The sequence below is a fragment of the Cnephaeus nilssonii genome (genome assembly GCF_951640355.1).
Source record: "Cnephaeus nilssonii genome assembly, chromosome: 1".
In the NCBI taxonomy this organism is placed as follows: Eukaryota; Metazoa; Chordata; class Mammalia; order Chiroptera; family Vespertilionidae; genus Cnephaeus; species Cnephaeus nilssonii.
In genome coordinates this window covers 110,651,801-110,679,397 of record NC_137072.1, presented here as the reverse complement: position 1 = coordinate 110,679,397, position 27,597 = coordinate 110,651,801, and the positions used below count along the sequence as shown (strand labels likewise).

The 27,597-nt window shown below is 45.9% G+C and overlaps 1 protein-coding gene across 1 annotated transcript; it reads left to right on the top strand.

Annotated features, from left to right (window-relative positions):
* The first annotated feature begins 5,501 nt into the window (after positions 1-5,501).
* On the top strand, positions 5,502-25,338 carry BST1 (bone marrow stromal cell antigen 1). The gene is made up of 9 exons (XM_079793230.1): positions 5,502-6,157; positions 6,530-6,656; positions 11,184-11,319; positions 15,710-15,792; positions 17,239-17,315; positions 17,665-17,757; positions 19,080-19,166; positions 21,903-21,962; positions 25,047-25,338. Exons 1-9 carry the CDS (start codon positions 5,706-5,708, stop codon positions 25,051-25,053), a joined length of 1,122 nt encoding a protein of 373 aa, XP_079649356.1. The 5' UTR covers positions 5,502-5,705; the 3' UTR covers positions 25,054-25,338.
* The last annotated feature ends 2,259 nt before the right edge of the window (positions 25,339-27,597 follow it).

Here is a 27,597-nt window from a genome sequence, read left to right as displayed (position 1 = left end):
TGAACCACGCGGGACGTGGTGGGGACACTCACACCTCCCAAGAGATGTTTGCTTGAGTAATGAGTGATTTCTCTGTAGGAGAGGATGGGAAGATGTACCAGCAATTCCACAAAACCCTAGTCTCCTATTGCATGTGGAAGTAGCATCCGTCCCATACTATGATACTGCGAGACTTGGGGCATGCCCTTGATCATAATAAAACCCGAGCCACTTCTGTCTGTGGGCCAATACTATCCACTGAGCAAAATCAGCCAGGGCTGCCACAGTAGTTTTTATTAGCCTGTTTTCTGCCTGTAGAATTTTGGGAGTCTAATAGCCTTCTTTCAAAATGTTGTCCTCTGTCCTTTCTAGTCCAACTTGAAAATGTTTCTGTTTGTATAACATTCTAAAAACACTTTGTGGGACACAGAGATTCACACCATCAGAAAAGAGGCTATTCCGCAGATCTTTACTGAAGAGTCTCATCTATTTTTGACTTCTACTAAGATAGCTGAGAGAATCCACAAGTCATACATCGCTTCAAAGAGCCCTCTCTGTTCTTGAATGCTCTAACCTTTTGTACTTTCTATTATATTGCCTTCTCTGTGTCTCTAATCTATCCATTTCCCTCTTATAAGGACCCTTATGATTACATTGGATCCATCCAGACAATCCATGATAATTTCCATCTCAAGATCCTTAACAATCACATTTTCAAAGTCCCTCTTACTATATAAGGTAAGTATTCACAGGTTGAGGGAAGCCACCCACTGCCAAAAATATCATGAGGGTGCACCAAGGAATTCGGAAGGCTGATGGACCTTGGGCGTTGGCAGGGCTGATGCTATACACCAATTGTTCAATTGTTCGTGTTGAGATAGTGGTGGCTCAAGTCAAATTCCCTAACCTTATAATCCTTTTACTGTTTACCAAACTTTACCTTTGATTTGCTTGTATGCATTGCTAAAGGGAAAATGTGTATTCAAGTAAATAAAAAGTAGACCAGCCAGAGGTCAGTGTGCTCTGCATGAAAGAGACACCACCTGGCCCCCACCCCTTAATAATTCATATTTCTTGTCTAGTATTTTCATTTGTGCATCTGCCCCTCCTTCAGACCCTCAACCTAGCCATGCAGGTCACAGCAACAGGTTCCAGGGGACTAGGACATGGACATCTTTGTGGGGCCATTACTCAGCTTACCACAACAGAAAATAAACAGAGGCACAACCAAAATGATGCTAATTATCCAAGACATTCATCGAGAGGGTATGATGAAACACACTGTTCTAAGACCTCTTCATCCTCTAACAGCCAAGAATTCCAACCAACAAAAGAGATAAAGTTTTCAATAAGGAAGTTCAGGGATTACTAAAAGCTCTTAATGTTCAAGAGAACAAAGTCCAAATTAGTATTGTTTTCAAGGCCTTTAGAATATGACCCTAACTTTTCTGTCAAGCCTCAATCTGCATCTTAATTACCAGTCAAAATAAGTTTTTTACCTTTTTCAGGAGATGCCCCACACTTTTCATTCTGCCTTTGCTCAGAATTGATTCCATCTGCAACTCTTTTCCCCCAACTCTATATGTCAGCATTCTATTTCTTCTAGAACTTCATATAAGGGGAATAATAAAGACTTTATTTTATGTCAAGCTTCTTTCAGTCAGTATATACACTGAGTGGTGAATGCATAATAATCTGGCCACTCAGTGTGTATGTGTGTGTGTGTGTGTGTGTGTGTGTGTGTGTGTATACAAAGAGAGGGGGGGAGGCCCGGTGCATGAATTCGTGCATGGGTGGGGTCCGGCCAGCCTGGCCAGGGGGAGGGGACATGGGCAGTTGGCCAGCCTGCCTGCTGATTGAACTCCTGGTCAAGGGGACAATTTGCATATTAGCTTTTTATTATATAGGATATACACTGAGTGGCCAGATTATTATGTGTTCAGAGATCATAATAATCTGGCCACTCATTGTATATTCTTCATTATATCAGCAGTTTGTTCTTTGTATTGCTGAGTAGTATTGGACTGTATATATAAAAATTTGTTTATTATCTTATGGACATTTGCATTGTTTAATTTAGGGGCTATTATGAGTTAAGTTGCTATGAACATTTCATGTATAAATCTTTGTGTAGACAGTTTCATTTTTTCTTTGGTAAACACCTCGTAGTGGAATATCTTCTTTGGTAAGGTATCTTTTCAACTATTTTGCCCATTTAAAAATTTGGGTTGTTTTTCATCTTGTTTTTGAGTTGTTGATTTTTTTTTCTATTTTTTGGATACAAGGTTTAAATCAATAATCTGCACTTACATTATTATGACTTGTAAATATCACTCATGGCTGAGTTTACAGAAAGTTTCCTTTCTCAAACTTCTTTCTTCCTTTAGAGATAATAATCCCCCCCCCCCCCTTTTTTTAATTGGAAACATCCTTTCTAGAGCTGTCAGAACAATCAATGGAAATACTCACCCCCAACTTCATCTCAGATTTAATGCTCTTGAAGATAAAAAGAAATCCTAAAAACTTCCTGAGGTGGGGAAGAGGTCAAATAAGCAGGATTAGGAAAATGGCTTCAGGTTTTTTGACAGTAACAGACAGCAGAAAACAATGGAGCACTGCCTTCAAAATTACCTGGGAAAATGATTTCCAACTTAAAATTCCCCCCAACCAAACTTTGAATCAAGTATGAGGGTAGAATAATAGCATTATTATGCAAAAGTTTTTAAAAAAAATTAACCCCTTTGGCATCTCAAGGAGGTATTGCAAAGTATACTCCATAAAACAAGAAGGAGGAAGAAATAGGATCTAGGAAACAGGGAATCAACCCAGGAGTGATGGGAAGGGGAGTACCAAGATGACAACTATGCAACAAGTCAAGAGAGGAACCAGCTCAGATTGAGAAAGTGAACTGGACAACTCTAGCAAGATAGATAGATAGATAGATAGATAGATAGATAGATAGATAGATACTACCTGAAATATTGACTGATGCTGTTGAATGCACTGAAAGGTCTACATGTCTTACAGAGAATTTGACTATAATTGTTACAAAGAACACCAAAGCAAACAAATACTAGTAAGCCAGGGGTAGGGAAGCGAGATAATTACTACCCTTAGGATAAGCATGAAGTTTATAAGAAATAAAACAAAATCATAGAATAACATAAGCTCAGCCATGAATAATATATATAAGACTAGAGGCCTGGTGCACAAAATTCGTGCACGGGGGCGGGGGGAGGGATCCCTCAGCCCAGCCTGCACCCTCTCCAATCTGGGACCCCTTGAGGGATGTCCAACCGCCCGTTTAGGCCCGATCCCAGTGGGATCGGGCCTAAACGGGCGGTTGGACATCCTTCTCACAATCCAGGACTGCTGGCTCCCAACTGCCCTCCCCTGCTGGCCTGGTCCCGCCCAACTGCCCTCCCCTGCTGGCCTGGTCTCCCCCAACTGCGCTCCTCTGCTGGCCTGGTCACCCCTAACTGCCCTCCTGGCTTGCCTGATCGCCCACAACTACCCTCCCCTGCAGGCCTGGTCCCCCCCAACTGCCCTCCCCTGCAGGCCTGGTCCCCCCAACTGCCCTCCCTTGCAGGCCTGGTCCCCCCAACTGCCCTCCCTTGCAGGCCTGGTCCCCTCCAACTGCCCTCCTCTGCCAGCCTGGTCACCCACAACTGCCCTCCTCTGCTGGCCTAGTCACCCCTAACTTCCCACAACTGCCCTCCCCTGCAGGCCATCTTGTGGTGGCCATCTTGTGGTGGCCATCTTGTGTCCACATCGGGGCAGCCATCTTTGACCACATGGGGGTGGCCATCTTGTGTCTTGGTGTGATGGTCAATTTGCATATTACTCTTTTATTAGATAGGATAATAATTATGTAAATGCTGATTATTGATTTAAAGCTTTTAATATGGGGACATCTATAATAGTGTCAACAAAAATAAATAAAAAACACAGAAAGCAAGAGATTCAAATAAAATGTTATAGAACCCTCCAGACTTACCCTGCAGCTACCTCCCATGTTAATCAAATAACTACGTTGTGATATAACTGTGTTGAGAGGATGAAGAGTACAGAAGGATGCTTTTTGAGAATGTGTGGAGTTAAAGGTAAAATTTCCTTTTCCATACTGAATAGCATCAAAGTTGGAAACATCAAGAAACAGTGTATGGGCATGCTATTTAGAAATGTGGGAGTATGCCCAGCTGGTGTTGCTCAGTGGTTGACCATTGACCCAGGAATCAGGTCACAGGTTCAATTCCCAGTCAGGGCACATGCCCAGGTTTTGGCTCAATCCCCAGTATGGGTGTGCAGGAGGTAGCCGATCAATGATTCTCTCTCATCATTGATGTTTCTATCTCTCTCTCTCTCTCTCCCTCTCCCTTCCTCTCTGAAATAAAAATATATATATATACTTAAAAAAAGAAAAAGAACAATGTGGAAGTAAATACCAGGAAAAAACTGTTGAAATAATTAAAAATGTGTATTCCTGGAATGTGGACTTGAGGAGGGGCTGGACAGAATGTGGGGATACATGGAACAGACTGACAGCTGTCAGAGGGGAGGTGGGTACTGGATGAAAGACGATGAAGGGATTACCCAAGGAGCATATATGCATAACCCATAGACACAGACATCAGTGTGGTGATGGCCAGAGGGAAGAGGGGAGGGCAGGGGCTGGGTAGAAGAGGGCAAAGGAGGAGGTAATGGGGGCATCTATAATTCTGTCAACAATAAAAATAAAGAAAACCGAGAACAAGAGATTCAAATAAAATGTTGTAGAACCCTCTAGTCCTACCCTGCAGCCACCTCCCATGTTAATCAAATGCCTGCTAGACAGTCAGAGTTCTTAGCTATCATCGCTGGGAACATTGAGAGTTTGGCTCTCCACGTGGAATTCTGTTAATCCTGGCATCCTAGCTCTCTGCGCTGATTGTCTCTAGGACTGCACATCAGCCGGGGAGGGAGATGGTGATCTCAACAAGTTCCTTAACTTCCCTGGGTTTCTTCATCTGTTAAATGGGGATGATAAACCTGGCTCAGAGGATGTTGTGAAAAATAATGAAAACTATGCAGAGTTCTGGGCACATAGAATAGCTCAATAATATTAGTTTGGGTAATTATTATTTCCTGAAAACAAACAACTCACTCATCACTGGCAGGTGGAAAAGAGGGTGTCTGTCAAAGTGGGCATCATTTGGGGCCAGAAAAGTCTTCTCTGGGCTGACTGCGTGCTCCTCTCCTGTTCGCCAACCTCCCTGCTTCCGGGCTCCCTCCTCCTGGGCTCAGGCCAAAATCAACAAGAGCCGTGTCCTTTCCCGGGTGATGTCCCAACTCAGCTCTGGAACTGACACAGGAAGCGGGGCAGAGAGGGAGCGAGGTGTTATGCTGAGGAGCTAGCAGGTGTGTCTTGAATTCAGATGCTGCAGATTCTGACCTGCTGAAGGAGGAGGCACTACCTACTCACGTGATCAACATGACCCAGGGGCAGATCTCAGCATCTAGCTGGGACTTGATGGAAGCTGCTGTTTCATACACCCACACAAACAGGAAGGATTTTGCTCGCAGATGCTCATGTGGGTGTGGGATGAGTGTCCGGGTGCAATGCCTAGGGAAGGAGACCTCTCCCCGCCAACAGCCAGCTGGAAGTGGAGAAGAACAGGGTAGCAAACGCCTTTTCTCTACTTGGGGCGGAGATCACTAACTTTCCCCGGGCTTCACTCTTGGTGGTTATGTTTAAAGAGTGTCCCAGAAAAGCAAAGCGGGAACTTATGGCGGTAACCCTAAACTCAAGCCTTGATCTAAACGTCCAGACTCTTGGTGGGAATAGGGCGACAAACGGTGACATGACTAGGCAGCAGCTCAGAAAAAACACAAGTGTGGAACGCATGCCAACCTTGCCCAGGGCAGCTGGGGTGGGGCGGCTTGCGGTAAAAAGGGGAAGCGAGTCCAGCAGCCTCTCCCAAGTCCCCGCGATGGCTGCCCAGGGCTGCGCTCTGTCCGGGATGTCGCTCCGGCTCCCTGCGCTGCTGCTGCTGCTGCTGCTGCTGCCGCCGCCGCTGGCGCCCGGCTCTGCGGGAGCCTCGGGTGCGCGCTGGAGCAGCGAGGGTACCACCCCGCACCTGCAAAGCATCTTCCTGGGCCGCTGCACCGAGTACCTCGCGTTGCTGAACCCCCAGCTGCTGTGAGCTCCGGCGGGCGGGCGGGCGGACCTGGGGGCGGCGCAGAAAGGAGCGGACTGGGTGGGCGGAAGGGGCATAAGTGTGTGGGGGAGAGGAGGAGGAGGGGGAAGGAGGGAGAGGAGGGAGGAGGGGAAGGAGGGGGAGGGGGAGGGGGAAGTGGGCCCTCTGGAGGTCAGGAGGTTGTGGGGAAGAAGGAATGGGTTCTAAAGACCAGGAGTGTGGGGGAAGTAAGGGGTCTCGACATGAGGGTGGTTGTGTGGGGAGGGTGGGGGTTCTGAAGATCAGGGGAGCCAAGGTCAGGGGAGTCTGGGGGTGACAAATAGAGATCTGTCACATTGCGAGGTGGCATTTTATAAACGTGTGCTCCTGCACAGGGACAAGAACTGCACAGACATCTGGGAGGCCTTTCAAGGGGTGCTGGCCAAGGACCCCTGCTCCGTGCTGCCCTCCGACTACGACCTTCTCATAAACCTCTCCAGGCACTCCATTCCCAGAGACCAGGTAACTAAGGCGCTCAGACGTGGCTCTGTCTTCACAGAGGTCAGAGGTGTGAGATTCGCTGTGTCCAGGGTGGCCGAAACATCAGCCACAACCTCCCAGAGTGCCTGCCCTGTGGGCTCTGGGTGGGAAGGTGGCTTTATCTTCGCCAGTGATCCCGGCCTCCTGCCTGCCTGGGCAGAAGGAGATTCCCTAAGTCAACAAGTCAGTGCAGAGTCACAAGGACATCTGGACATTGCCAAATCCCGCCCGCCCTGGGCCTCCACCCAGGCGGATTCTTCTTGTTTTTGTTTTTTGTTAATCCTCACCCGAGGATATTTTGCCATTGATTTTTTTAGGGAGAGAGGAAGAGAGAGGGAAAGACAGAGAGAAACATTGATGTGAGAGAAATACTTTGATTGGTTGCCTCCTGCACAAGCCCCAACCAGGGGCTGGGCTGGGGAGGAGCCTGCAACCAAGGTACATGCCCTTTGACCAGAATCAAACCCGGGACCCTTTGGTCCGCAGGCCAAAGCTAGATCCACTGAGCCAAAACAGCTAGGGCCAGGGCGGATTCTGAGTGACCTCTGTCCTCACTGACCCTAAGGGCCTGGCCTTGAGTAATTCAGAAAGTGCTCAACATCAAGTAGCCTCCCAGAACACCCATTTCTCCTTTTAACGGGCCTTAAGGTTATATCTGTTCAGTACCAGTTTAAGAAAACCACATATCTGCACATTGTAATATAATGAATGAAGTTATGTATGTATGTAGGTGTGTATGTATGTATGTAGGTATGCATGTATTTATTTATTTTGGTTAATCCTCACCCGAGGATATTTTTCCATTGATTCTTAGAGAGTGTGGGAGAGGGAGAGACAGAGAGAAACATTGATGTGAGAGAGAGACACATTGATTGGTTGCCTCCTGCACACACCCTGACCAGGGCCAGGAACCTGCAACCAAGGTACGTGCCCTTGACTGGAATCGAACCCAGGACCCTTCAGTCCGGAGGCTGATGCTCTATCTACTGAACCATACCTGCTAAGGCAGGAGGTTACTTTTGAAATCAGTGGCTGGGAGCTGCTGTGGAGCCCCTGCAGTCAGCGAGTGTGGTAGCCGTGGTGTGCGGTGGGTGCTCCAGGCTGTGGGTGCGCCAGGCTGTGGGCCTGGCCATGGTGTGGCAGGTCCCTCTGGAGCGGGGCATCACCCTTCACACGGCCTGAAATAGATTTTCTCATTTGGCATCCACATCACTTTATATCAGAGTGACGTTTATCCAGCTGAAACCTTTCCTTGAGCTCAGAAATATGGACTCATCCTTGCTTGTCACCACTGATACTGAGTCCACGAAATACCTAAATCATGGGGTGGAACAATGAAAAGACCTGTTATGCAAGTGCTCAGTGCAGAAACGTGTGGTGGTCATCTCAAATATATAAGTAGTGAGGTCCTTGAAAGATGGCAGTTTGATACTGAGGGTACAAGACTGCCAAAGATGACAGTACACCCAGAGAAAAGCTCTCAGGGTGAAGTCGCCCGGCACTCACACAGAACACAGCTACAGTGGCATGTCTGCCACTGCTGGAAGCTTCCTGATCTGCACAGGCAGAGATTTGGCTGTACCTGCAAAGTGGGAAGAGTCGGGACCACAGTTTATACCCAATTCTGAGCAAGTCCCTCTGCCTTCCTTCTGCTCTATATCCCGAAGCAGCACGGTGCCCGACAAAATCCTGTCCGTGACTGGAGATGGGACAAGAACAATAATGGAATTCAAGAACAATGACGGAATTCTCAAATGTGTGTTTCCTGAAACCAAGCCAACTATCATTCATGTTTTATTTCATTGGTTAATTTTGAGATGGGGAAAGCAACACTATATTTTACTGAACTGTGCATAATTATGCCTTTTTTTGGTACCTGTTTGACTTTCCATCAGGTTGACATAATGTTTTTGCCCACTGTTCTAAAGGGAACCAGCAGGTTACATCAGCGCTGTAACGTCAATTCCTTTGAAGATGGTAACTGTAGATGGAAAAACATGCTATAAAGCTAAATGCCTTCCTAAATTAGATCTTTTGGTCATGTAGCTTGACTCGGAGTATAGGTAAATATGAAACACAGCAAAAGAAGTCTGAATATTCAGAATCTTTATTTAGGTCCTAGAGTAACTGATAATCCACAATCACAAAACATTCCTACTAGGTCCTTTTGCCATTTGTTTCATTTGTATAGTTTCCATATTAAAAAATCTCCAATTATTTGATTTTAATGTATATAACTTACACTTACAAAGCTATCGCTATTTCTACTCTTTAAATTCCCATAGTACAAAACTTTTTAAAATGTCTTTTTTGTGTTTTATAGAGTCAGGCTTTAAATGACAATGATAAATGTGTATATTTAAAAGAATAATAATTAAGAAAAGCAGCCTAAAATGTTTTCTTTGAACAGTGCCTTGAGTTAAGGACTGTTAGAGAGCATTTTTATTTCTCTGACATAATAATTCTTAACTTGATTTTTAATTGTAAAGTCAGGTAACATTGATGGTTACAAACGAAAAAAAAATCTTAACACTAATTTTTTCCTTTGGAAAAGAGGTAAATGGAGCCAGGAGGTTCAGAGATATAATAGACCAAAACCATGATTTTTAAATATATGTTGAACCTTGCTGCTTCCCTGACAGTAAAGAGAGGAGCCATAAAGTTTGTTCTCCTCTCTTGTTGATTTTGGTTCTATTTGATGAACTCAGTAAATATTTGCTGAGCTATTTCCGTGTGCTGGGCATTGTGCTAAGGGTTGAGGATGCATCGGGGAACAAAACAGCCCTGCCCTCAGGGAGCTTCCTGTCTAGGCAGAGACCAGTTGGACTACTGAGGATCTGATGAGATAACGAGTGAGCGGGGTATTGCTTTTTGTCTTATTTTTATGTGAAAACAGTATAATTTTATCTTATTTTTTAAATTTTATTTTTCAATTACAGTTGACATAATATTTTATATTAGTTTCAGGTGTACAGTATAGTGGTTAGACAATCACGTATTTTACAAAGTGATCCCTCAATATTTCAAGTACCCACCTGACACCATATATAGTTATTATAATATTATTTACTATATTTCTTATGCTATACTTTATATCTCTGTGACTATTTGTAACTACCAATTTGTACTTCTTAATCCTTTTATCTTTTTCGCCCAGTTCCCCAGCACCCTCCTATCTGTCTGTTCTCTGTACCTATGAGTCTGCTTCCATTTGCTCATTTGTGTTATTCTTTAGATTTTACATATAAGTAAACTCATATGGTATTATCTTTCTCTGTCTGACTTATTTCACTTAGCATAACACCCTCTAGGTCCGTCCATGTTGTCGCAATTTTTTTATAAATTGTTATATGTACCACCTCTTCTTTATCCACTCATTTACTATGGGCACTTGGGTTGCTTCCAAGTCTTCACTGTTGTGAATAACATTGCAGTGAACATAAGAGTGCATATATCTTTTTGAATTAATGTTTTGGGTTTCTTCAGATATTTATCCAGAAGTGGAATTGCTGGGTAAAAATACTATAACTTTATAGTGAGAATATTGCAGAATCATCTTCCAAAATTCAGGTTTTATACCCACTGCACTAGTAACACAAACATTGAGACACTGGTGGGTGGAGACAGAGAAAGGTTTATTTGATTTTTCCAGGGCGTCCGAGAGAGCAAGATCTCACAAACTCATCTCTCCCCAAAAGCACAGTATGAAGTTTGTATGCAGCTTGGGAGTAGGGGATGGGTAGTTCCGGGGAACTGAGAGAGAAGCCTGTGTTTCTTTAGTCACAGATAATATTTTGTGCAGCCAGACGCCTGGGCGGCAGCAACTAGTCACAGCTGCTTTGGAGACATTCTTTCCTTCTGCAAGGCAAACTCCTAAATTTCCCTCAGGACCCCGAAGTAATCATCTCCTGCTTGACAATGAGACCCCACCTCAGCAACTTCTCAACATTCGTGAGAAGAGAAGAGCAGTTAATGTAAACAAAGGCCTAACCAGGAATTAAATTAATTAATTCTAGCTGCCCCCAAAATGAGGGGCACTAAAATGACCTGGGGTTCAGCTACAGGAACTGTAAAGTATAATATAAAAGAAATATATTGCATATCATCCTAAACACAGCTGTGGAAGAAGAGGCGGGCTCATGCTCTCCATTTTCCAGATGTGGAAGCTGAGGCACAGGGAGAGAACATGCTTTGGTCAAGACCACATATCTAATTTATCACAAACCTAGGCCCCTTGATCTTCTTTTAAATCCAGGGGTCTTCATACACACATGTGCGCGCACACACACGCTGTATTGTACTACTGGGAAAATATTTCACTAACATTTGCACGACACCCTTGGACTAACAGGAAGAAATTAAGACCAAGAAAGGAAAGTGCATTTGATGTGAGACACGTCAGAGTTGAATAAGAAATGGGTTGCCTGACTTAGCTTGATGACATTGCGCCTGAAAACAGTTTGTTTTGATTTCATTTTATAGTTGAATGTTGTGTTTGTTTTTCCGCAGTCCCTGTTCTGGGAAAATAATCAGTTCCTTGTAGCCAGCTACGCGGAGAACACCCGTCGCTTCATGCCTTTGGGTGATGTTCTGTACGGCAGGATTGTGGATCGTCTGAGCTGGTGTCGGCAGGAAAACGCCTCTGGTAAGACTCCTGCACAACACACAAGGCAAATAAGAGTTTTTGGCTGGCCAGCGTGGCTCAGTGGTTGGGGGTCAACCACTGAACCAGGAGGTCACAGTTCGATTCCTGGTTGGGGCGCGTAACCGAGTTGTGGGCTTAATACCCAGTGTGGGGCGTGCAGTAGGCAGCTGATCAATGATTCTCTCTCATCATTGATGTTTCTGTCTCTCTTTCCCTCTCCCTTCCTCTCTGAAATAATAATAAAAAGGAATAGTTGTTTCTTTCTTTAAAAAAAAAGAAAAAGAAAAATAAGAGTTCTTGCTTACTAGGCACTTGCCATTTGTGCTAAATGCTTTCATATGCCTTTACCTCATTTCATTCCCCACCACCACCACCAATCCTCTGAAGTAGGTGGTAATAATAACAATCACCATAGCAGATAGCACTTATCTTTTGATGGATACGTCCTAAGCACTTTACAGACATTAACTAGTTTAATCCCTGAGACAGCCCCATGGGACAGGTCCAATCCTAATTCATATTTTGACAAATAAGGAAATTGAGGCACAGCAAAGTTAAGGAACTTGCTCAGGGGTGTTCAGCTAGGAAGCAGCCGAGTCGGACAGTCTGACTCCAGAGCACGTGCTCCCCACCCTGCACAACTGAGCTTCACTCTCATTTTCCAGAGGGAGAAGCTGAGGCTTAGGGAGGTTAAATCACTCGAAGAGGGAGAGGCCAGGATTCAACCCTTTCTGAAAGATCTGAGGCCTGGGCTCTGAAATGCCTCTCCAGGCCTCCGGCAGGTATTTCCAGATTAAAATCACAGTGAAAGTTAAGGTCAGGAGAACTGACCTGCGGGTAGGGACAGCTCTCCTCCTCCATCCAGCTCCCCTGCTAGGAGCTGGCAGCAAAGTGTCCCCACCCTCAGGGAGCTTATAGCCTTGAGAGAGACCTTTATCCATTGTCCAGTGCTAGGACACAGGCAGGGCTGGGCTCCAGGGAGGTGCAGAGTGAGATACCAGCCAGACCAGGGTGTTCAGGAAGCTTCCAGGAGGCTCTCGGCTCTGGGTGAGTCTCAAAGGACAAGCAGGAGCAAAGCTAGCAGGGAAAGGAGGTGGGGGAAGGTGTTTTCTCCCCGAAGGCTAGAGATTCTTCCTCCCTGGGTATTAGAGATGCTTTAAATGTTAACCTAAGCTCAGTTCTGCTTATTTTCCTTCATTCATCCATCCATCCAACCGGAAGTCATAGAGTGCCTACTATGTGCCAGGCCCTGGGAATATAGCAGAGAATCAAATAGGAAAATAATACCCATTCTTTTTTAAAAATATACTAGAGGCCCAGTGCATGAAAATTCATGCACTGGAGGGGGGGGTCCCTCAACCCGGCCTGCCCCCTTTCACAGTCTGGGAGCCCTCAGGGGTGGGAGGTGATGCCCCATCACACCTCTGCTGCTGCCACTGCCGGCAGCGCAAGCCTCAGCCGGCCCTGGTTACCTGAGCCTCAGGCTGTCCTGGGCAGCTGGGCAGCCGGGCAGCCACCATCCAAGGCTTGCCTATGCCTTGGGCCAGCCCTGGGCAGCTGGGGGACAGAGGGGACTGGGGAAATCTGGAGGCAGGTGTGGCTGAGGGGACTGGGTGCCGCCATCTCTGAGGGCAGGGCAGTCAATTAGCATATTCCCTCCTTATTGGCTCTGTGCGCTGCCATCTTTGAGGGTGGGACAGACAATTAGCATATTCCCTCCTTATTGGCTGTGGCTGCCACCATCTTTTTGGCAGCGTGAGGGTCAATTAGCATATTTCCTCTTTATTAGATAGGATTTTTGTTGATTTCAGAGAGGAAGGGAGAGGGAGAGAAAGATAGTAACATTAATCATGAGAGAGAATCATTGATCGGCTGCCTCCTGCACACCCTACACTAGGGATCAAGCCCACAACCCAGGCATATTCCCAATCAGGAATTGAACTGTCACCTCCTAGTTCATAGGTCGACACTCAACTACTGAGCCATGCCAGCTGGGCTAATACCCATTTTTACATTATAGAGGGGCAATAAGACAATAGACAGACAAGTAAAATATATAGTCTTGCATAAGATTATAAGGACTACAGAGAAAAACAAAACAAGGGAAGAGATGGAAGTGCTGGGCAGGGGGAGGAGGGGAGAGGAAAGTGTTTCAGTGTCACATGTGCCCAGGGAAAGCCTCACCCCTCATGAGAAGCTGATATTTGAGCAAAGCCTTTAATAAAGGAGATGAGGAAGAGCATTCATGACAGAGGGAACAGCAGGTGCAAAGGCCCTGAGTTGGAGGTGTGTCTGGTATATTTAAGTACAGCAAGGAGGGCAGTAAGTAAAGAGTGAAGTGGGGGCAGTCTTGTGGGACTGAGCCCTTAACCTGTGGTGCCTACGCTAACTCTGCATACTTAGTGTCCGAGCTAAATTGAATTGTGGGACCCCCAGCCTAGAGAGTTGGGAGAAGTGATTGTTGTCGGAAGTGTTGAGAGTAAAGCAGCTCAGAGAAAGTGTCCCAGAAAATCACAGGTTCTTCCCCACCTCTCTCATTCTATTGATGCCATCTTCTAAGGGGTCTTTGTTTAAAAAGGAAGTGAAGCCCAGAGTTTAGAATCAGAAAAATAATGCTATGTTCATGTCATGGTTTCTCATGTAGCTTTGAACAATGATGATCATGCTTTGTGTCTGTTGATCTGGTGAGGTGTTTGTGATATATTTTTAAGTGAAAAAAAATCAAGTTAATTCAAATAAAAAATATACACACAAACACATATGAAAATATACACATGAAAAAAGTCAAGAAGATAGCAAACCTGAACTGTTCTTGCTAGGAATTTGAAGTCATACATTTTTAAAATTTTTTTAGTATTTATTTTTATTGATTTTAGAGAGGAAGGGAGAGGGAGAGAGAGAATCAATAATGAGAGAGAATCATTGATCAGCTGCCTCTTGCATGTCCCCTACTAGGGATCGACCCTGCAACTGGGCATGTGCCCCAACTGGGAATCGAACTGTAACCTCCTAGTTCATAGATCAATGCTCAACCCACTGAGCCATGCCTGTCGGGCTGAAATCATACATTTTTTTCTTATCCATATTTACTTCAGTTTTTGTTTTTTTAGTTTAGATAATAAACTATTTTTTAAAATATGTTTTTATTGATTTTTAAACAAAGAGGAAGGGGAAGGGGTAGAGAGTTAGAAACATCAATGAGAGAGAAACATCATTGATCAGCTGCCTCCTGCTTGCACCCCTACTGGGGACTGAGCCTGCAACCTGGGCATGTGCCCTGACTGGGAATTGAACAGCCAACCTCTTGGTTCCTGGGTCAATGCTCAACCACTAAGTCATATCGGCCAGGCTAGAATAAACTATTTTTAATGAACAGAATTCTTCAACTACATAAGTGATCATTAATAATACTCACCAGTTGTTCAAAGTCTAAGAGCAAGAAAGTATAAAACAGGCAAATACAGAAATTACTTTTGGGACAAATACCACCTAAAGCCGTGGCTGTCAGAAATGGTGGGAAGAGCAGTGGGAAGCCAGAGAATTCAATTCTGTTCCTCCGTGCCATATACCATCCCTGGGACCTCTCTGAGGCTCAGAGATCTCTGAGAAATTTGGACTCTGGCCTGCCCCCATGATAACCAGAACTATGTTCAAGTCTAGAGTGTGTACTTCACAGAAGTAATTACCACTTTCTTATACTGATCTTCTCTTGAGTTATGCAATGGACCTTGCACCTTAACAACATTACAGGTGGTTGCATTTGCACCTCCCTGAACACATCACCTGCCTTCAGGGACTCATTGTGTTCTACTTGGTTCTCCCTGGAACAACTTGTCAATTAGCACGTTCCTTTTTTGGTTGTTTTTTAATAGAGTATGTAGTGAACAAATACCATATATATATACTGAATTATGTCCTTAAAGTTAATGCAATTTAATACATTTGAACATGTTATAAAATGTCTATTTTCTGGCTAAGACTATCACTTTCTGTTTTTCTTGTATTTACTTCCAAACCAGGGCTAATTGGAGAAGGTACTTCTTCCAGTGAAGCAAAGTTGTATGTGGTGTTTTTTAATTCCCTTTACTAGCATTCCAGTAGAGAATACCCCAGCTAACATGCTGGTGTCCGGCCAGGCTCACTCATTAGCCAGCTGCTTAGTTCTTCACCTTCCTCGCATCTGTGCCGAGCAAGATGACATGTCTCTGTATCAAGGATTGGACGGTCACTCACCAGGCTCCTGTGGATTGGGTGGGCAGAACTGTGACTGCTCACCTTGAGCACATTGTGCAGAACACAGGCTGAAAATATTTTTCAGAGCCAGAAAATACCTTTAGTTGATTCTTCCCAATAACATCTTAGAAATGAAACGTGTTTGTTTTCTTCCTAGGACTCGATTACCAATCCTGCCCTGCGTCAGAGGATTGTGAAGACAATGCTGTGGATTCTTTCTGGAAAAGGGCATCCATGCAGGTAATTCTGGGGTACACAGCTAGGGGCTGGGCACAGCAGGGACCCCTGAGCATGGGACAGAGGGGGTCAGAGACGTTCTGAGACTGGGCCATCAGATCACCACGTACATTCTTGGAGCCTCACTTTCCACCTTTTCAGGACTCTGATTTAGTCTCTCTGCTCCATAAAGTTGTGTGGACTTGAGCTTAACGTGGCACAGAGGAGATGTTCAATTAGTGTTAGTCAGAGATGAGGATATTAAATAGTCCTTATTGCTGTCAGGTGGTGGTGGTGGTTAGGATTTCGAATCAATGTGATTTAAAATATAGATAGATAGATGATAGATAGATAGATGATAGATAGATAGATAGATAGATAGATAGATAGATAGATAGATAGATTTCAGAGAGGAAGGGAGAGGGAGAGAGAGATAGAAACATCAATAATGAGAGAGAATTATTGATCAGCTGCCTCCTGTATGTCTCTTATTGGGGATTGAGCCCTCAACACAGGCATGTACCCTGACCGGGAATCAAACCGAAACCATGACCTCCTGGTTAATAGGTTGATGCTCAACCACTGAGCCTCTCCGGCTGGGCTCAAATAATTGTGATTTTGACTGCTATATAAAATAGGGTGGCCCTGCTTTCTGGGAGGCCCTGGAACACCTGATATCTAGATGTGGGAGTCAGAAATGTCTCTAAGACTGATTCCCATGGGAGAGGAGGTGAGAGAGGACTGAGGACAAACTGGAGATCCAGAAATGGTCTCCTTGAGGGAAGTCTATTCCTCAGAGAATGTTGTCACCAGGGGTGATGGTAGTTATCAGTAGTTATTAAATGCCAGTGAGTACAGTTCACATTTTCTCTCACCAGGTTGGAACAAATATTAGAAATTAATGAGGGTTAAGTCTTTAGCTCTGTGCCAGGCAAAGAGCTGTCTACTATTAAATGTTCCCTGTATTGACTAGGTGGCCCACGGACTCCAGGGTCCCCTGACCCATCGCTGCCAACCAACCCCCTTTCAGGGCTATCTGTGTCTCTTTGGGTCCCCTTTCCTGCTCTGCATTCCCAGGTGTCCACCGGGTCCATTGTTAATCAGGGTAAGAGGGACTTTGGTCAAATCCTCCACCACAGATGCCATTGGGAGCTAAGCAAAGGGTCTGCTCTGGAAAAATACATTATATATTCATCCAGTGCTCTCCAGGCAGCTACTATGGGAGCCATGTGTTTGCACCCCCTCCCCATAGGCTCTGCTCTGAGTACAAGTTCCAGGCAGTTGGCTATGGATGCCTTGTCACCGGGACATGGATCATAAGGGCAACTCAGGGCACATATAAGAACCAGGAAATACATGTATAAGTGGTACAACATACTGATGCCTCTCTCTTTCTCTAAAAGCTGATAAATATATATATATTTAATTTGGCCATTTTATAGCTGAAAAAAGACTCATTTCTTCTTGCAGTATGCAAAAGACAGTTCTGGGGTGATCCACGTCATGCTGAATGGTTCAGAACCAACAGGAGCTTATCCCGTACAAGGGTAAGAATGTCAGCACCAACCAACACAGCAGAGATGCCAAAAGGTTTATCTAGTTGTTTTGGAAGGAGGCTTATGAGAATGGTCCTAATCCCCAACCTAATGCTTGCTTTTGTAAGTTCAGGTAGAGCAAAACGATTGAAAGACCTGGAGATCAGATATATGTTGATCCAGTTACACCATTAACAGATGATGAATGCATGAGTGAAATAAGTAACCTCAAAGTTAACGCTGAAAAATAGCCCCCAAAGGCTTGGGGGGAAAAAAAGTAATGTGTAACTCAGCTAACATTGAAATAGCGAAAGTATCATATTGCTTTAGGACTTTGAGAAATGTCTTTCCTGTTTTTCAGGTTTTTTGCAGATTTTGAAATTCCCTACCTCCAGAAGGATAAAATCACACGAATTGAGATCTGGGTTATGCATGAAATCGGGGGACCCATCCTGTAAGCTATGGTGCTCTTGAGGAGGGTAATCCTGCAAACCTGCTTTTCCCGGAGGGGATATGCTCGTCTCTTTTGCATTTTCATTTTGGGGAAAACATGAAATTTAAAATTTTTTTAAAAAAATTTTACTGATTGATTTGAGAGAGAGAGAGAGGAAGTAGGGGGAGAGAGAGAGAGAGAGAGAGAGAGAGAGAGAGAGAGAGAGAGAGATCTGTTGCACTTAGGCATTCATCAGTTAATTCTTATATGTGCCGTGACCAGGGATCAAACCTGCAGCCTTGGTGTATCGGGATGACGCTCTAACCAACTGAGCTATTGTGCTCCCAGTATTATGCCTGTGATATGAATACGAATACCATGCCTGTTGACCACACCTGTTTGCCTTTATACCCGCCCCCCCCCTGCTTAATCACGAAGGGGGTCAGGGCGGGGGGGTAAGAACCCCTGTTGATGAGAAGGTGGGGAAATGGACACCTCATACTCTGCTGGGGTGATCAGCTTGGGGTTCAGTGTGGTGGTGCCTATCAAGAGCCTTAAATTGCATTCAAAAGCTTGGTACCAGAAAACCTACTTTCAGGACTTCATGCTAAGGAAACAAATAATGAAGGATGTGTATAAAAATGAAGCTTAATCAAGGTTTGTTGTAGTGTGCATGAGATTGAAATATACGAGTGAACCTTGATCTTTAAGAGGTGGCTGGTTTTAGGGATTATGTTTCAATTATGGAAGAGAGAGTACATAGGAATTAAAAACAAGGGCACAGACATGGGCAAATGCAGAAAAGAAAATGCACGGACAGCAGAACTCCATTGTTATATTTCAAATCTCATGGGAATAAGTATATTTAAAAAGTCTAGAATGACATACATCGAAATATTAGCAGCAGTTACCTCTAGTGATGTAAGATTTATTTTTTCCCCTTTTGTTTATTTGCACTTTCTAATGTTTTTTTTTTTTAATTGCATCTTTGTTGTGGCCATATAAAACTTAACTTAATACACTGTCGGTAGGACAAGTTGGCAGTCAGCACTTCACAGGGGTGTGTTGGTGGGTGGAGCCAAGAAACCCTGTGACGCACCTGGCACCTGCGCATGAGCCTGTAAGGCCCTCCCGGGGCACTTGGCATGCAACCTTTGGACTGGGTGTTGGGTGCTCAGAGCAGCCCCTTTGGGGTGCTGGGGGGTTACTGCAAGCAGCACTTTTGGGGCCAAATATTTCTCCAGAGGAGGAGACTATCCCAGAAGCACATGGTCAACACACATTTTAATACCTAGAAAAGACTTCTTCTGTCCTCTTACTTTGTATTTCTGTTTGTGTTTTAGGGAATCCTGTGGAGAAGGCAGTGTGAAAATCCTGGAAGACAGACTGAAGGGGATGGGTTTTCAGTACAGCTGTACTAATAATCACCTGTACGTGTCATATTATCACATCAGCGCAGATAATCAGTGGTTTTGGAGGGCCGGGGGTTGTTTGAGAGGGTTTTAGGGGGATCAGCTCTGAAGACCAAGAGACCGTGCCTTCTGGGTTGTCACTGGGTGGGGGGAAGGTGGGTGCCTTCTGGCCAGGGTTCTGCCTGGCTCCACCCACTTCGGTCCAGAGCCCTTTTTAATTATGGAAGGACAGAGGGAGCAGCCCTTTCTCATTTGCGCATATCCAGGTTGCCCTTCACCTGCAAAGGGCACAGTGAGTAACCTGCGAACACGAAGCATGGTGCCTGCACCTTTGGGTGCCACGTGCCTGTGGGTCCTTCCCTGTGAGAGGTGGGTCGTTCCCCATGAGAGGTGCTAAGGTGGAGTTTGTTTGAGATACTTGCAGGCAGGTACATCTTGACTACAGGCCAATAGGAAAATCGTACCAGCTACCGTTTAGTGAGCGCATTGTGGGCCAGGAACACGATGTACTTAAAATCAGATATCGTTTGTGGGCATTCCCGATTCTTGGAAATGTAGATGTGTTTGGCTCAAAGCCTGGGAGAGTGGGAAGCCCTGCCTTCAACTGGGAATTCCTCACCTATGTCTGCACCCTGCTTGGTTCCTGGAGATTGGAGTCCAGTACTTCAAGGCTTAGCGGCTCTCCCCAATGTCTGAGGGTGTGGCAGGGTGCCAGTTACCTCTGCATCTCCTCCAGCGCCCACAGCTGTCCAGCTGGCTCTGCCACCTCCGCCTTCTCAAGGACCCCAGGGGCTGGATAATCTTCCCATTCGAGCAAAGCCCCTGGAAGTGTGGATCTCCCCCAACTCCTGCCTCCCCAGGAAATTGAGTGCCTCAAAGCTGTTCTCTAAACCCACAGCTCGAAGTTGTCCATTTTGTTCATCTATTGTTGTTAATGCTGTCAGTAAGCTCAACAGTCAGCTGTTGTTACCACCCAAAGGCATGTGAAAGCTGATACTTTTTTTAAAGAAATATAACCTATGTACAGAAAAATGCACAAACCATAGGCATCCAGTTGAATGAATTTTCACAAGTTCAAAATACACGTGTAACCAGCACTCAGATCAAGAAACAGAACGAAACTGGGACCCCAATGCCTTCCCTGGCCTTCCGTTCAGTATCTCTCTAAACGTGCAAAGTCATGGGTTGGTTTTGTCTGTTTTTAAACTTTATACAAATAGCCCCATTTTATGGATGTGCAGAGTAAGGATCAAAGAGGTTAAGGAAGTTCCCCCAGGTCACCATTCAGTGGCAGGCAGACCTGAGTTTTGAACCCAGCATTGTGTGGCCTTGAAGCATGCTCTTCCTTTCTTCCTACTGTAGGACTCTTCCTCCTTCATGCACCAGATTTTAGTAAATTTTGTAAAAGTTATTTCTTACTTTAAAACAGCTCAATGATGGAGAAATTTGTGGCTATAAAGTTCACATTTATGGCCACTTTGCTTTGGTTCAGGAACGTCCTGAGGAGGCTGTCTTATTTTAAGTCATTGATCCAGGTGGGAGGCCCAGCCAGAGTCCAAGTTCTCCTTCTTGGCTCATAGCTGCCCTCAGGGTCTCAGCCTGCTTTTATTTCCCCTTTTAGGTCCCCACCTAAGCTGGCCTCAGGGCTCTTGCCTTGAAGCCCAGCCCAGCTCCCATTTCTTTACTGCCCATGAGCTCGGTCTGTGTTCAGGTGGTCTTTGTGTTGCTCCTGGGAGCACAGAGGAGGTAACAGAAAGTTTAAATGACAGAGATTAACGAATCAAACTCTAAGCTCCTTGTCAGTGAGCACTCCTGCCCCTCAAAATGTGGGTGATGTAGCCTCTTGCAAATTTTGGCGAGGTCTTATCTTTGCATACCCCGTCTTGCCTCCTGGTTGGTTTCTGCTTAGCACTGTACTGAACCAGACTTCGTACAACTCCATGAGTTTTGGAGGGCACAACACAATAACTACGTTATTAAAAATAGCTGTGTTGGGTAGACTTTACTGAAAAGTGGACGTGTCCTCCCGAGGGGTCATGTAGCATGCCATAGAGTGAACAATGTATTTCCTGTTCACCCACATCCCCTCCAGTCACCCTGCCATGAGAGAGCCTCTCTCGGCCCGCCTCCTGCCTAATGTCCAGTGTGCCACCTCTGCCTTGCTCCTCTGTTGTCTGCTGTTTCCCTCCCCTCCCAGCTGCCCAGGGACCCCACATCTTTCCCCTCCATCATCCATGTGCTTCAAGTCCAACCTTCTTCTCAAAGTACTCATTGAGGGTTTTTCCCCAGCAAAATAGTACATCCATGCAGAAGTGAATCCATGCTTGGGTCCCAGAGTGAGCCTGCAAGGTTCAAGTTCAGCCCCCCAGCTTGCTACTGTGAGCACATGGGCAAGTCCTGGGGACAGCTTTCTTTACTGTAAACTGGAGATGATAATAGTACCAGTTCTATGTCGCTGTTGTGCGGATTAAATGATATAATTGATGTAATTAGTATATGTAATTCTCGGTACATAATGCTGGCTAATATTTTTTAAAAGAAACCGTGTTCTTCACAGGTCAGAGACTTTATGTCCCTGGGATTTTGCAGGCACACCACAAATGTTTGATGAATGAAAGCCATTTAAACAATCCCTTGCCAGGGAGAGGTCAATGGGGGAAAAAAAAGACTCATGAAATACTTCAAACAATAAAAGGAATTAAACAAACAAACAAACAAACAAAAAGCAATCCCTTAAATCTTTTTATTCTATAGGCCGGTGAAGCTCTTAATGTGTGTGGACCACAGCAAGCATCCTGACTGTGCCTTAACTTCGTAAGTAAATGTCCTAACCCGACCTCATTGCTTCCCCAGGGGTAACCAGTCTTTACTCTATAGAACACGGATGAATTGCAATATGAGTTGCTAAATGCCAACTGCAGAGTCAGGTTTGCACTTCTTTGGCCTGGTGCAGGTATGACCCGGCTCAGCCTAACTCCCACCATGCACTGCAGAGCTGAGCCTGCCCTGGTGCAGCAGAAATTCTAGGAGGACCTTTTAAAATTATTTCTTATTCCTAATATGTTATAAAATTACACTAGAGGCCCGGTGCATGAAATTCGTGCACAGGGGGTGTGTGTCCCTCAGTCCAGCCTGCACCCTCTCCAATCTGGGACCCCTCGAGGGATGTCCGACTGCCCGTTTAGGCCCAATCCTGGTGGAATCGGGCCCAAACGGGCAGTCGGACATCCCTCTCACAATCCAGGACTGCTGGCTCCCAACTGCTTGCCTCCCTGCCTTCCTGATTGCCCCTAACCGCTTCTGCCTGCCAGCCTGATCACCCCCAAACCACTCCCCTGCTAGCCTGATTGATGCCTAACTGCTCCCCTGCCAGCCTGATTGCCCCTAACTGCCCTCCCCTGCAGGCCTGGTCACCCCTAACTGCCCTCCCCTGCAGGCCTGGTCACCCCTAACTGCCCTCCCCTGCAGGCCTGGTCCCCCCAACTGCCCTCCCCTGCAGGCCTGCTCCCCACCAACTGCTCTCCCCTGCAGGCCTGGGTCCCCCCCAACTGCCCTTCCCTGCAAGCCCAGTCACCCCCAACTTCCCTCCTCTGCTGGCCTGGGTCCCCCCCAACTGCCCTTCCCTGCAGGCCCGGTCACCCCCAACTTCCCTCCTCTGCTGGCCTGGTCACCCCTAACTGCCCTCCCCTGCAGGCTTGATAGCCCCCAACTCCCCTCCCTTGAAGGTCTGCTCCTTCCCAACTGCCCTCCCCTGCTGGTCTGATCACCCACAACTGCCCTCCCTTGTAGGCCTGGTCCCTCCCAACTCCCCTCCTCTGCTGGCCTGATTGCCCACAATTGCCCTCCCTGTGCTGGTCCCTCCCAACTGCCCTCCCCTGCAGGCCATCTTGTGGCAGCCATCTTGTGTCCACATGGGGGCAGCCATCTTTGACCACATGGGGCAGCCATCTTTTGTGTTGGTGTGATGGTCAATTTGCATATTACTCTTTTATTAGATAGGATAGAGGCCTGGTGCACGGGTGGGGGCCAGCTGGTTTGCCCTAAAGGTTGTTCCGGATCAGGGTGGGGGTTCCCTTGGGTTGTGGGGCGGCCTGGGCGAGGGGCCTGTGGTGGTTTGCAGGCTGGCCATACCCCCGGCGACCCAAGCAGGAGGCCCTGGTATCTGGGATTTATTTATCTTCTATAATTGAAACTTTGTAGCCTTGAGTGGAGGCCAAGGCAGGCCAGGGTGGGCGGGAAGCTTGGCTTCCTCCATTTCCAGGGGCAACCCAAGCCTCCTGCTCTCTCCAGCTCCATGGCCACCACCACTTTTGTTGGGATTTATTTATCTTCTGTAATTGAAACTTTATAGTCTTGAGCGGAGGCCAGGGCCGGCCAGGGCAGAAGGGAAGCTTGGCTTCCTCCATCGCAGGGGGCAACCCAAGCCTCCAGTTGGCTCCAGCTCCGTGGCTGGCTGCCATCTTGGTTGAGTTAATTTGTATACTCGCTCCTAATTGGCTGGTGGGTGTGGCTTGGCGTAGCGGAGTGATGGTTAATTTGCATGTTTCTCTTTTATTAGTGTAGATAATTTTTTGGAAAGGTAACACATATGCATGGGATGAAATTTATAGTATAAAAAAGTTAAGAGAACAATCTTTCTCTATTCCTACCCATCCAATTCCCTTACCCAGAGGCAACCACTACTTCTTTTTATTTTTTTATTTTTTTCAATTACAGTTCACATTCAAGACTATTTTGCCACTTGTTCTAGTTTCTTGTGTATCCTACAATATTCTGTGCTTGTAACAACACACACACACACACACACACACACACAGAGGCATATTTCTCTTATGCATATAAATGATAGCACACATGGGATTCTACAACTTTCCTTTTCCACATAATAGTGTATTTGGTGCTGCTTTCATATCTATGGATGAAGCTGCCCCACCCTTTTGAACAGGTCTGTGGTGTTCTGTTGTATGTATGTATCACGACTTACTTAACCCCATTACCCATAGGTGAGCATTTAGATTGTTTCCCATATTTAGTTGTCACCAACCATGAAGAAGAGGATATCTTTTCCCTCTGCTCCATTTCCTCAAAGTAATTCCCTTTAGCATTTTTGGTTCATCTCTTGCCGTATGTCCTCAATGCTCAGGCCTACACACGCGTTACAGATGCAAATGTAAGTTTGCTTCTTTGGTTTTGGTTTGGTCTAATTTCCTTGTTTTGCCTTTGTTTCTGTACAAAAAGCAATCATGCTAGACATATTGTTCTGTGGGCTTTTTTTCACTCAGCATGGAAGGGGGTCCTTCCACGTCTGGTCATGCTCTCTGACTCGGTTTTTCAGTGGTTACTGAGTGGTCTGTAGGAGGGCCACTCCACCATTAATCACTGTTCAGTCATAGGTGGACTCATTTGTAGGTTGTAGTTGTTTTGTTGCTATGAACCAGTGATGGCAAACCTATGACATGCGTGTCAGCACTGACACGCGTAGCCATTTCTGATGACACGCGGCCGCATGCCGAGGATGAAATATTTGCGACTAGAGTCTTGGAGTTAGTTTTTCCCTCAAAGTGACACACTACCCGAGTTATGCTCAGTTTTTTGGCGAAGTTTGACACACCAAGCTCAAAAGGTTGCCCATCACTGCTATGAACAATGCTGAGGTACAACCCTGAGTGTACACTTTGAGCTCTCGTGCAAGCATTTGTGTAGGACAAATCACCTGCAATGGATGTGTGTGTAGTTTGAATTTTGATGTTTCTGAGAGGATGCACTTGTGTACACACCCACCAAAGTATAAGGTGGGTGCTCCTTCTGCCCCCCGCGCCCCCCCCACTTCCCCTTTACCACCATTGTGTTGTAGTGTGAATCCTGACAGTTGTTTCTTTTTTCTTTTTTGTAACTTAGTGCCTGATTAAGCTTTGATTGCTGAGACATCCACTTCCACAACGGCTATTTCCAGTGAACAAGCCCCCAGCCACAGGACTGAAGAGCCAGCGCCCAGCCCCCTTTGAGTTTCCTGAGCTTTAGAGATCTTGGTTGATTCAATAACTGCTCATTCTGGCCACTGTTTTTCTTCTTGCCCTCGCTTTAAATCCCTGCTCTTAAGTTTTAAATTCATCAGTAAATATTGAGTCCCTAAAACCCTAGGCCTTCACCCATGACCCCAATAAAAGCAGACCTGTGTGTTCTCGCTCTACCCATGACTTCATTGTGTGGCCCCAGGTGCACTGGGTAATTTCCAGGTCCTATAAGTAATAAACTTTCCCCCCTTGAAGTTCTGTGATGGTTATTGCTAAAGGGCATTTTGCAACCGTGAGAAGAACCACAAGGGTTGGCACAGCCACAGTGCTGGATATTGGGAAGCTGAGTCTGGCACAAGACAAGATTATCTATGTCTGAATCTGTACCTGTACCTATCTCCATACCTAATTATTGTTGTTTTCATTTGTGTTGGCAGGAAGATTTCCCTTTCATTTCTTCCTATCTGCTAAAATCATACTTACCTTGGAGGACCCAACTACAAATGCCCCTCTCTACAGGCTTTCCTGAGTCTACAGGTGGATGGAAGAGCTCCCTTCTCTGTGCTCCAAGGACTTTGTACCCAGCCTGAGGACACCACTTCCACTTTCTAGCCTCGTCACATTACATTCCACACCATCTGTCTACTTCTCTTGACTTGGATATCGCATCAACGTCCTCTCTGTGTGTCTCATAACAGTTGCACATAGTAGGTGCTCCATGAATGTCTGCTGGATCCATTTGTCCATCCACAAGGGGAAGAGAACTAATCAGGGCTGGACACCAACGGTGTGCCAGGCATTGTGTTATGTGCCTTGCATAGAATGTTTCCTTCACCCTTATAACTGGTCTGTATAATTATACAGACAGAAAGATAGAAACTGCTCATCAGCCCATACAGCTCTTCGTCCCTTCGTTTAGTAGCAGAACTTTTGAATTTTAGTCAGGTTCCTGGCTGCCAAGAAAAACGAGTTTCCTTCCTAGGCGCTCTTTCACTGTGGCAGCATGATGTGCACAGCTCCTGGGTGAAGCACTGGAAAGGAAGGGAAAGGGAGCCTTTTCCTCCTGGGGGGCATATGGACCCAGAAGAAGTGGTGCTGAGCCATCTCCAAAGGGGCGTGTGCCCTGGATGGGGCTGGAGCCACCTGGACAGTGACTGAGAGAGAAATGAATATCTGTCTTGTCTAAGCCATGGAGATTTGGGGTCATTTACACAGCAACCAAACCTGAATATGAACCAGTGAGGGTAGGTTCTGATATGCTTATGCCAGAAATGGAGAACCTCTGGTTCTGAGAAACTACTGAAGAACTCAAGACCACCCAGCAGCGAGTGGGTCTGAACCAGTGGTCGCCAACCTTTTGGACCTCATGGACCACCGGTTGGGACCGGCTGCTCCAAAGGTTTCCTTAAACCAGCGGTTGCCAACCTTGCAGACCTCTAGGACAACCAGTGGTCCATGGACCACTGGTTGGCGACCGCTGGTCTGAAGCGATTCAGGTTTCCAGAACCCACTCTGGCATATGTCCTGGGAGCTAATACCCAGGGATGGCTGGTGAGCTGAAGTCCTATGAATTTGACATGCATTATTTTGGAGTCTACTCATAGGAGATGGACTTGACTTTCTTCATCTGATAAAGAAACCCACCATCTCATTCCCACTGCTCCAAGACCGTCACGGTTCCCTGCCAGCAAGTCCAAACTGCTAGCCTGGCCTTCCAGGTGCTCCATTGCAGGATAGCTTTGATCCACGTCTCTAAAGACATCTTTATGCCCATCTGGGCACACTGACCCTTTGGGCAGAGTAAAAGCACTGCAGTTGGAATCCGATGACCTCACCCACAAAACTAAAACTAATGGAAAACATCTCTGAGTTTGTTGTGAAGATTGAATAAATCAATGTGTGTAGAAGCTCCCAACATCCTTTCTAGACAGGGCACTTGGAAGACTCCCCAGAGCCTGGTATGGGTGCAGGATTTTAGTTCTTCAAGTTCAAGTAGGGAGCTCATTGATCAAAATTCTGAATTGCAGGTGTCACACATCAGCCCCAGGTAGTTCAGGGGAAATGGGGTATATATAGTAAAGGATTTTAGGTCACTCACAGAATCTTTCTGAGAGAGCCAGAGAGGCAGGACTGGAGTTCACACCAAAGTTTCACCCAGAACTGCCTCAGGGAAGACCTCACTGCAGCCTGTGTAGGTTCTCAGAGTACCTGTGTTGCTCACACCTGGGTGCTTCTTCTAGAATTTCTGCCTTGGAAAACTGTTGCTTTTGGGTACTGCTGAGGTTAGAATGGACCCTGAGTGGAACCTGTTGTTTTAATCCATTGTGTTCACATATATACAGATGTACCCAGATGTGGGTATATCTGGTTAGTAGAGTTTTGGTCACATGCTTTGGCTCTTAACTGTAAGGGAGTTTGGGAAATTGAGTATCTGT